General features: G+C 44.9%; 1 protein-coding gene across 14 annotated transcripts in view; it reads right to left on the reverse strand.

Annotated features, from left to right (window-relative positions):
* LOC139747051 (uncharacterized) overlaps nt 1-12,135 on the reverse strand; it is a 1,040,326-nt gene that overhangs the window by 954,212 nt on the left and 73,979 nt on the right. For 9 of the 14 annotated variants that reach the window (XM_071658815.1, XM_071658818.1, XM_071658817.1 and 6 more), the window contains exon 2: nt 3,831-4,008. In XM_071658815.1, the coding sequence (XP_071514916.1) occupies nt 3,831-3,876 (46 nt within the window). In that variant the 5' untranslated portion in view covers nt 3,877-4,008. Of the gene's footprint in view, nt 1-3,830; nt 4,235-5,142; nt 5,297-12,135 lie in introns of those variants that run through there. The other 5 variants (XM_071658823.1, XM_071658822.1, XM_071658821.1 and 2 more) reach the window with 2 other exon arrangements.

Here is a 12,135-nt window from a genome sequence, read left to right on the forward strand (position 1 = left end):
CCCAGCATCGCACCAGTAATGGTCATAATCTCTTGACCACGTCGGATTACGCTGGGAGAACAGCAGCTGAGGACAACCATGGTAACGGATGCAGCTCATGAGAGGAGACGACCCAGGTAATACGCTGGGAAAAGACGAGGCAACAGACTAAGGAACAAGAGCAGCTCGTGAGGGAAGAAAATTCAGGTACTGTGTAGGAGGAGGAAGACAAGTGGACATACCTATGTACCTGAAGCAGCTAAGAACCTCGGTATTGCGGTGAAAGACAGCAGGGGTACCTGGAGCCTGAGAAACAGATAAGATTACAATTGCCTCCAAGACAGTGGGATCACAGGTACCATCAGGAGTGCCTCCAGGACAGTGGGATCACAGGTACCATCAGGAGTGCCTCCAGGACAGTAAACACACCGCTACTATAACGACAGATGACGTCAGAGGTACCAGCAAGATAGGGGAGGCCACACGTAACAACACGACGAAGGGTGGGATAGAGGTACCACCAGGAGAGGCAGCATCACAGGTACCAGTAGGACAGGTACTGAGGTCCCACCTGGGAGGGTGGAGTCAGGAGAGGACCGATGGTGAGTCGCTCAATACCAGCGTTACTGTGATCTCACGACACAACACCTGCCGCGCTTCCTGCTGCCATCCACCAATCTGCCCTTGTACTTATCACTTAACACTCCCTACTCCACCTGTCACGTCCTACATCATTACCTTCCCCAGTTAGCATTCTACACCTAACATTCCCCACTCACAACCAACCACACCACATTCTGCACTCCTCGTCCTCCATACATCACTCACGTCATTCTACTAACACTTTCAGTCCATCAACACAACTACATAATTACCACAAAGTTGATATATTCGTGGCCAATTACGCAACCAAAGTTCTGCCACACACTATCACAGTCGTGTAGGTGTGGTTACTTAACGAATAATTCATCCTAACACAGTAGGGTACACACACACACACACACACACACACACACACACACACACACACACAATTATATACGTCACTTCAGTGAAGACTGTACAATCATTCACTATTCCATGTTTGAAGATATGAATAAGAAGGAATACAGGATCTCGAGGGCGTCATGAGAGGCAGGTATGGCGTCACAACCTTAACCTGCACCACCTCCACGCTACAGGTCGGGGGTGGGAGAAAAGCAGACAACCTCATCCAGTTGACCCACGCTGCCTTGACACAAGGGATCAACGTACGAGCAGTGACGCTGTGTGACTCACGAGACTCGAAGGCTACCAAGCGACATTAGCCCTCGCACCACTCAACCCACCACAACCCTGGAACCAGACAATTCTTCTGTTCATCATCCATGTTAAAGCGAAGTTTCATGCCAACTAAGGTTACTACCAAACCAACAATTCGAGGATGAAATTTGACATTTCCAACGTGTAACTGTCTGCAGAGCACTGTGCCTCAAGATGCCACACAGCCCTACTCTCTTCATCAGCAGCAATATGAGTCTCCATACAGAATACGACTGCCAGTGACCCTGTAATTCCAATGCAGGTCCGTAACGGTTTTTGTTCTATGATCTTAAGACACGTCCACGTCAATGTACAACTGTAGCGCCTCAGTGTACCCGACACTTCAACACATCGGTGTGACCCTTGTGTATGATGGACTGGCCTCTGACTTGATCCTTAGGGTTAACACATAAATAACCTAATTGTAAACATACATTTGTCATTTGTACAATATTTCAGTGAGAGTTATGGAAGATGGGCACATGACTTAGGGCAAGTACTGCAAATGAAACAATACATCAACATAAGAGAGAGACAGAAGAGCCCAAGTGAGCCAGCAAGCGAGGTAGGTACGGCATGTGGTACAGTAGGTGAGGTAGGCACAGTTAAGGGGAACAATAGGGTGAGGTCGGTACAGTAAGCAGGAGAGCGGGGAGGTCGGTACTGCAGGCGGTACAAGAGTAACGTTAGGTAGGAACAGCAAGCGGTTCAGCACGTAAGGAACGTACGGGAAGCGGTACAACAGATAAGGTTGATAAAGCAAGCGGTACAGTGGGTAAAGTGGGTACGGCAGGCGGCATAGCAGGTACGACAGGTAAGGTAGATGGTACATTAATTGACAAGTACGGCTGACCGACATCAGTACGATAGATACGTTTGAAGGTACAGCAGGTAAGAAGGCACGGTGGACGGTACATTAGTAAGATCGGTACATCAGGTGAGGTAAACACAGTAGACGGTACATAAGTAAGGTACAGGTGCGGCAAACGGTACATGCCAGTGTTCCAGCCCTGGTTGTGTCTTCTTACTCACACAACACCTCCTCTCTTCTCTTTCAGTTTCACTTTCCTTACAACTCTTTATGTAATAATGTTACATCTGGTATTCCTCCTGTCTGGCACGCTCTTCATACTAACCTCTGGCGCGCCTCTCACACCACCGTTGGCACGTTCCTCACACCATCGTCTGACACGCCCCTCACACCACCGGCTGGCTCTCTCACCACATCACCGTCTGGCACTCTCCTCACACCACTATCCGGCACACCCCTCACGAACCGCCCGACATACCCCTCACACCACCCACTGGCCACTGTCTAGACGACCCTTACACCATGTCACAAGCCCCTTAAAACTAACGTCTGACGTTCCCCTTCTAACCACCTTCTGGCAAGTTCCTCATGCGACTGTCTGGAATGTCCCTTACACCATTGTCTGGCACGTCCCTCACACCAGTGTCTGGCACGTCCCTCACACCAGTGTCTGGCATGTCCCTCACACCAGTGTCTGGCAGTGTGCCTACACAAAGTTGGTTGATGGCCTCACCAACGTATGAAATTCCCCCTTTTAAAATATGTTTTTCCCTACCATCTTCTGATACGTCTGTCACACTAATGCCTGACACTGTCCACATACTCACCCTCGTCTGGCGTTCCCTGACAACACATCTTAGAAAGGCCTTACATCACTGTCTAACACCCATCTTAACTGTCTGGCAACCTACGACATTGTTGTCTGTTATTTCTCCCAAACCACCACTGGCTCTTGCAACACTGGCACAACAGCTTGGATGCCAAAGCGACCATCTCTTACATCAACCTAAAACCATTTGCAGCTCTACCCCATCATCATCTGAAAACATCAAGACCCTATCGTGCAGGTGTATACATTAGGGTGTAACATGTAACACTCTCTCCCTCGAGTGACCATCATTTATATCATCATTCACCACCAGACTTGTATACACCAATGCCAACATCCGGACACTGATGAGTCTTGCAGCCTGGGCACATATCTGCGATATTGAATATTTAAGCAAGAGAGCAGAGCATCGTTTTGACTTCTCCGGTCAAGACAATATGATGAACATAACAGCTAGAGCAACCCTCCACCAACGCATAACATTATTTGTTTAGCCGCAAGCAGTTGATCCTACTGGCTTGTTTACAAATGCTTTCCCCATGGTAAAGCAAACTATTCTGTTTGCCTCTGTGAATACCTGAGAAAATCTCTCGCAATATTCACCAGACATACCCCAAACAATGCTCAAATCGCAAGCAGGTTGAGGATCATTTACAAAAACATAAGATAACTCGACGTATATTACACAAACGCTACAACATTCATGAATCACTGCAGTAACTCCAGTCAAAAATGTACATGGTCCACGAACTTCAAATATTATTGCTAAAGAAAGTTTTAACTTTATTCAGTCACTGCCGTTCACTACCAGTGATGTTCTACGAAAACAAGAAGTTCAGATCCACAAGGGTTCATAAGCACCCTACAAGTGCATCAAGAGCGCAGATAAAAGCACAAAGATGTACTTACCTAGTATGAGGAAGATGAGGAACACCATCCCTCGCTGGGCGTCCATTGCGGCGACAGAGTACTGGCACAGCCGAGCGGCCTCCAGTCCCCACCGGCCAAACAATCCCACGCTCGTTTGGTTAACTCACTGTATCAACTCCTTAATGTGATTCTCTATTATTCTGTTACCAATTAATTTCTGTATCACAAAATAACACCAAACTATTAACACTAATTTAAAACATCATATTTCACAGGACGTCTCAGTAAAATCACGGTCATCACTGGGATCACTATAGCACTATCACTTCACTAGTGTAGGTACGGAGGGGTTTGGATGGTCGGTCGCCACAGCGGCCAGAATCCTGGAGGTCGCTACCATCACCCGCCCTGGCACTCTCCCCCAGTCGTCTACCACACACAACCTGCAGAAGAGCATGACAATATATTACATCACTGGCTCTGAACTCTGGTAAGTTTACTAACTAGTCCTGCAAGTAAAAGTCTTTCTTAGAATATCTTACGTCACCAGCGACAATTTCCGCCTTGAAGAGTAGATTACTGTTAACCCTCTTACTACTGGAACTCATAAATTATCTCAACAAATACACTATGTACTTTCTATCTCTAAAAACCTTGCATTTTCGTCCTGAAAATAAGTGGTATGAGGAAAAACAAGAGGCTGAACTTCAAGAAAATGACATTTACACATGAGCTGACCGTTTCCTGCTGTAGTTCTGACTGAAGATGTGGTCAAATAAGTCCATCATTTTAGCGCTGAGGACAAGTAACTGCCTAACGTGATCAAACATTACAGGAAGGAGTATAGATCACCTTGTATTTAGCTCTCCCTACACTGTGACTACATAACCTGGCGAAAATCCTGCTTACCTTATTCTTACTTAGTACCACATTACTACTACCTAACCTGATCAATCATTACTAGCGGGAAGTCAGATCAACTTGTTAAGAGTCAGTCCCACGGTAGATCTGGACCCATGATATAATATACACAATACAGACAAACACCATAATGAGTACACAAGACACGATTTAAAGTTTCTGTTTTTATCACCCTACTCGATCATAACGCACTTTATAACCAGTCTTTACTATACCTAAAGCCAGGCTAGGTCGCACCTACACCTGTGACCTATTCCTTGCCAAGATATAAGTTCATCAAAAAGTCAAGAATCTTAAAAACTTTCCACGTATAAAAGTTTGTACGAAATGGTCTGAGTCGCATAGCTATCAAAAACTTTTCCTGAAGTTTTTCATACACTTCCAAAGAAACTTTTCATCCAGAAGGAAATCGGAACAAGAGTGAACTCACAAGCCCTCAACCTATCCCGGCTGCAGGCCACATTCTGCCATGCCCCTTGACTTGCGCTGCCGCCCGGCCACTCCAGAGTCAAGGTGCGCCAGCAAACGTGAGCGCGGAGGCCAGCAGCTGTACCTACACACGTCCGACCTCGCCCGCGTCTGCAGGCACACTGCTCTTGCCTCTTGCTCTAGTGGCCTCCCACTGTTACCACGGTCTCGCGTTCTTCCCTAATCATCCCACCGTCTTGTCGTTTCTCCCCTCTGTTACTTTGATGACTTAACAGAGTCAACTGTGGGGAGTGAGTGTATCACTCAAGTGACTGATGCAGTAATAACGAGGAGGTTATCATCATACAAGCTGACCGTGAAGGGTGGTGTGCCACGGTTCAGGATGGATTTGTGTGATCCAGTCCTTGGTGACACTGTTGTATCAAGGTGTTGTTTGCTCAGGTATGTACCTAATACATACATACAGAGGTAACAAAGATCAAGCAGACACACCGAAAACTGCTTCCTTCCAAAATTGTACAAATACAATTTTCAGAACAATTTTTCCTTTGCTGCAAATACAATTTTCAGAACAATTTTTCCTTTGGTACAGGGTCATCTCCGCAGAGCTGCCCTTGATATGGCCTGTAATCTGTGAATTACGATAACGTAATATGTAGAGAGAATCTTACACCGTGTTTCCCTGTAATATGTAATACGAAAATTCACTCAATATTCACAAAAACAAGTTTCACTGTCAACTTTATCTCCGGCCAGCAACACCGCACTGCTAACTAGCTTTCAACGTCGTAACAACTTTCACCAGGCGATACGAACGACTGTTTGTCTGGCCGCTTGTTACTCAACCTTATAGTACTTAAGTAAATAATTTGCCCAATACCGTGTCACGATGCAGTACTTATGAACACAAAAAATGAGTAGAATCTTATTGAGATCCCAACCAACACTCAAATGTGAAGCTTTGACAGCAAAACACGAGCATTATGAACTGGTGACTCGTTACTTCTCTGGACAACCAGTCTCCACTCCACTGGTCCGTCACGTTGATCGTAACACACATATCCCAGTGTATCTTTGCCAGCGATTTTCTAGCATTTATTACGTTAGGAAACAAGTGAAGGTCAAGCATTACTGATATACAGTTAACCCATACATTGTTCCCCGGTACCGTATATACTTTAAACCGTGATTACTAACAGCTTTAACTACATCATTTACGCGACATAACGACCCTTGAGCACAAATATACGATCCTCGTGCCCGTTATGACCAAGACTTTGAACAAGGCAATAGAGAGCTGTAATCTTACCTGTAAGGGTCAGGTCAAAAGCCAGGCCATATTACTTAAGGTCGCTTGGTTGTGCTAACGGGGTTCCCTGACAACGAACTAGCATCATCAATTCTACACTGGCTTGCAACGAACCCTCGCATCAGGTTCACGACTGGATAACACAACAATGTCCTGTAATGTTCGTCCCAACCATCAAACGTCGTGAGCACAACTGACCCGGTCACCGCTGCTGCTGCTCCTCCCTCTCCATCAATAAAGAGTCATGAGACAAACCCATGCTGGTCAAGATGTCATCTGCTTCACAGGTAAAGAGGTTAGAGGTCAAGGTTACGGGGTCAAAGTAATTAATAGTAGACGGCGATAGAGCGGCTGGAATATTCTCAGTTGTGCCAAGTGTTATGTAGCACGTCTCGCACCAGCTGTGACACGCTTTTTAGGTCAAAAGGTCAAAGGTTATAGTCTGTATAACCCAGCGTGGGTCAACACTTCGTTCATGTGCAGCTTAGTGCATGACTGGTGCTGTTGTTTCCATTGTTGTGATATTTTCAGTAAAAGTATCTGTTACGTTCATTGTGAAGTGTGTACTATGTCTGGTAGTGGACGGCAGCAATGGTAATAATGAAGTGTTACTAGTCTACCCTGACCTACTACCTACCTGACCTATTACCTACCTATCTACCTACCCACCTACTTGCCTGCCTGTCTGGCGTGTAACTTTCCCTATCTCAGCAAACTCGTCAGACTGGGAGGTAACTCATCATGTCAACCTGACTCTCGACTCCAGCGATATATTCCGTTGTTTAGATACAGACACACCACCGTCACCTGGAAGGTTACAGGGAGGTGATGATCTCCCCCCCCCCTCCCCCTCCCTCCCCTTACTGTAAGTGATCGCACAAACAACATAATCATAGTCTCGAGGGTTCCCTCCCTACCCGTTGCAGTGGTTTATTTATCAAATAACGTTACTACATTAGTTATCTTCCCTCCTCCACCTCCCAAGGACTACATCTGATTTCGACCAACCAGGGAGCAGACAGTGTGCTACTTTCCTTACCCTGGCCTACTCTGTCTCGGTCAACAGACACCCAACAAACACCAAGTCTCCCTAACTCTTCTTTTTTTCTCTCATGCCACATCTTCATCATCTCTTCCTTACCTCCGTCTGAACATTCATGTCTACACATATGTCTCATAAACATTAATCATATTCCACCAGATAGTAAAAGCTCCTCTAAACACGAACTGTGTTGCACTTTACTCATTAAATATACATGCAACATTTTTCATATTGCCTTTTCTTTCATCCGTCCCTCATTCTTCTCCTTAATGTCCGCTTGACATTTTGTCTACAGCGTGCAGCGTGGGAGCAAGCCACCACCCGTCGCCATCTCTGGCCGTCACATCTTGACACCCAGGTGTACAACTCATTTAGATGGCTGGTGCATTGACAATACTCATGTGCGGTGATAACCTGTGGACTGATTTGTTTATTCCTCTGTTGACCTGGGGAATAGCACATCTACTCCCTTGCGAACTCCATGGATGAACTGAAAACTCTTCAGTCTATCCAAGTGCCGACTTGAGAACCATCTACTCTGCTTCAGTGTTGCCCAACATAACAGATACTCTGGTCCACACTTAACTGATTAAAACTTACTTACTCCCTCCCGGAAGTTAACAGTAAAGTCTCCACTAACAGTAATCTGGAATCGAGCCAGCCTCAGAAGCGAACTCGGTGTTCCGCACTACTGCAGCACCAGACTGCCCACTAAGCCACGGTGGGAGGCTCATATAAGGATCATCGTAAACAGCATGTGTTGCCTCAGCATCTTCACTCCCTCTCATATACAAAAATAGACAAACAAATACACACACATACAACAAACGCAAACAGACACAGACACACGGGTTTCCTTAGTGTTATGGTTAGCGTCAATGACCATGATTCACGCAGAAGCCAGCCCGAATATTGATCCTGGGAGCGGCAGTCAGCCCACAGCCAACCCAGCTGTTTATCCTCCCACTGGCCTAGTCGATCAATGAGTACCTGACCTAGGTGAGCATGTGTGTGTGTGTGTGTGTGTGTGTGTGTGTGTGTGTGTGTGTGTGTGTACACATGAATAAAACATGGTACACATACAAGATTAAGAGACGAGACAATACGACTGTAAAATTTTCTCCTCGTGACATACATGCAGTATTCAAAAACTCGCCACAGCATAATGAATTAACTGTTGGAAACTTGACGACCTGAGAATCCATTAAGCATCGGAAATTATAACTTGACTAATACATAACTAACGTAGGTGGACAGAAATTACTGTGGCGTGCAGCATTTGCTGACTGAAGGTCGTTCATCACCTGACCTTTGACAAGGCCTCACTCAGGGCCGTACCTCATCCCCATCTGTCAAGCTGACTAAAACTCAATGAATTTGACAACGTTATTGTTTTGTCGTCTGGATGAATTCTCTTTAGAGTTCTGATTGTATGGAAAATAACAATAAAAATAGAATGTTTTTTTTTTCAGTAACTTTTCCACACAGTATGGCAATAATTATCTTAAGTGAGGTGCAAAATTGTACAGGATCATCAGCATACTGCTAACATATATACACAGGTTTCTTGTGTAAAACTTACCTCGTGTTTCTGTGGAAGGAATAATTCATTCTCTCCTACACGTTAAAGGAGACCTTATAATACAAACATGAGTCCTGTTGTTACTTTGTTCAGAGTTCAGCAGACCAGACACAAACATGTGGATCCTCCATTAGATCTTAACTACCAATGTCTGATCAATATGGCTACTGCTGCCGGGAGCTGACTGGCCGGCTGGCTAGTAGTCTCCACTGCTAGCCCGTCAGAGAGGCGTGTGCTCACCCACGCCGGGGAGACGAATGGCCCTTACTGCCCCGATAAGTAACTCTTTATTGCCATCACCTGACACAGCTGGGTGCTCACCCATGCCAGGAAGGCGGTTGGCCCATCTGACTCACACATGAGTTGCTTACGTCGCAACACTCCACCGTTGAGGGTGGTGACGGTGGTCGGGGATCATTCTGGGAACATCCCTTTCCTCAGTGCTGCCACTACTGCTGTTCATCAACCATGCACGGTGGCGCCCCCCATCGCCAGTGTTTACACATATCCTAGTCACGGATGCAGCCGGTCCGTCCCGCCCGCCTCTCAACAACGTCAATATTTGTCTCCTTCATTTCTTTATACGGAACCAGATGTTGCGTGTTCTGGGAAAACATAAATTATTTTCTGCTAACCTTTACTTACTAAACACCTGATTTAATTAACGTTTCCTAAATCAAAATTTATAGTTTGTCCTGTAGTACTGACTTTCTACAGCTACGAAATATATAGAGCCCTTGGTAAATATATCATCAGAGCTCTCTCTCTCTCTCTCTCTCTCTCTCTCTCTCTCTCTCTCTCTCTCTCTCTCTCTCTCTACACTTATCAACGTACCTATAGATCTATCCATTTATCTATCTATCCATATTTTTTAATTCGTGACGGAAATGGTACGCGCAAAACTGTCCTACTTATGACCATCCCAGGTGAAAGGAATACACAAGAAGAATATAGGTATGAACCAGGGCTCTGAAGACTGTTGTGGACCTGACTCTTCCAGGCAGAAAGGTTATAGGAAGAGGAAAAGATGAAAAATGGAAGAGGATCTCACAGCTTCGCTCTTCATGGAAAGGAGGAGGTATCATAACGGTCAAGTTTAGAGTGGCTGGTCTTGAAAAGAAAAATTATATATATATATATATATATATATATATATATATATATATATATATATATATATATATATATATATATAAGGGAAGCAGCAGCAACACGCGTCACGGGTTCAAGCTTTGACGACGGACATTTAGGAGGATAATGAAAGCAAGGGGAAGTATGTACAGAGGAATCATCAAGGTGAGAGTAAATAGGGATAAATGTTGAAGGATAATCATATATGGAGAGAAGGAAGAGAGGAGGTGATGGGACCCAACCCTCAGGCACACCGCTGTTCATAGAATGAGAAGAACAAGTTAGTTTATGAAAGACTACCGCATTAACACCCTCCCCCCCTCTCTCTATCTATATATATATCTATATCTCTATCTCTATATATATATATATATATATATATATATATATATATATATATATATATATATATCTCATTTTTTTTTTCTTTTTTTTTTTTTCTTTCCAAAAGAAGGAACAGAGAAGGGGGCCAGGTGAGGATATTTCCTCAAAGGCCCAGTCCTCTGTTCTTAACGCTACCTCGCTAATGCGGGAAATGGCGAATAGTACGAAAAAAAAAAAAAATATATATATATATATATATATATATAGGGAAGAGAGAGAGAGAGAAAGACTCCTGTGTTATTCATGACTTGAAACGTTCGCTGAGAATTAACCATTTTCATCACGTGCCTCACATCGATGATTGTCTCCTGTGTCGCGGGACGGACCTAGCCATGGGCAACGTCCAGTGGGACTAGTGCCATGCCCCAGGTGTACTGGGACCACCACCAAGTGATGATGACTACCTCTGGGGGCAGAAGGTTTGGGTCAGGTATGTATCATACTCAGGTGAGGAGTATCCTGCACGGGAACGTTTGTTCCGTCTAAGAACAGGTTCACTCAGGAGGGCTTGGCTCCTGCAGGGGTTGTAAGAGAGCTTTGGACCAAGCCTGACCTTCGTAACACAGTCATATTGTGCTCTACGGTCTAATCGTTGCTCGTCTCCTCATTATCTTTTTCTCTTTCGATTCTCTTTATTTCTATCCGTTGCTCCCACACAGTCTGCTCCTCGCGTTGTCTGTGTTAGTTTCTTACCGTGTGTCTGCCGGTCTCAGCCTTCCCCTGCTGGCCGCCTGGCCTTCCTCGGCCTCAGCCATTGTTCGCTTCTTGCTGGCCACCATTTAGCGCTCTTCACAAGGCATCCGTTGGAAAGTTTCTTGTCTGTCTCCCTGCCGGCTAACCACGCTTGTCCTTTACCGCTGCTCTCACCTCCCGTCCATTAGACGGTGGTTCATTCTGTATGTTTCCTGGCTTAACATATACATACATATATATATATATATATATATATATATATATATATATATATATATATATATATATATATATATATATATATATATGTGTGTGTGTGTGTGTGTGTGTGTGTGTGTGTGTGTGTGTGTGTGTAAAACGAGAGATATGATATTACAGCAGTTCTCATTCTTACATATCTTTTCTAGTTGAAGTAAGTGTGCTTGAATGTACTACGTCATTCATGGAAAGCAAGACCAGAGTACAGCCGAGATGGAGAGGAGTAGCTCAGAGAGAGAGAGAGAGTACATTTATAATAAAGGTGCACCAGATGGTCCACATGGATGTGAGGTTCAACAATGACCTATTCCCTGACCACTACACCACTTTACAAACAGACCTTAGAGATGCTACAGCTTACACACACACACACACACACACACACACACACATACACACACACAACCACAGGCGAGACATCGCGCGAGGTTCACCAACTTTCTGGGTTCGTCCCCTCAGAGTAATACTGCGCCGGACTCTGAGGAAGGCAGGGTCATCGTGCTCAGGGGAATATATGTCTTGGAATTTACAATCTCGGAGTGAATGGCTCAGTAGTCCACTACGGGATCAGTAATCTGCAAAAATCGCTTGAACT

The sequence above is a fragment of the Panulirus ornatus genome, chromosome 67 (assembly GCF_036320965.1).
Source record: "Panulirus ornatus isolate Po-2019 chromosome 67, ASM3632096v1, whole genome shotgun sequence".
Classification (NCBI taxonomy): domain Eukaryota; kingdom Metazoa; phylum Arthropoda; class Malacostraca; order Decapoda; family Palinuridae; genus Panulirus; species Panulirus ornatus.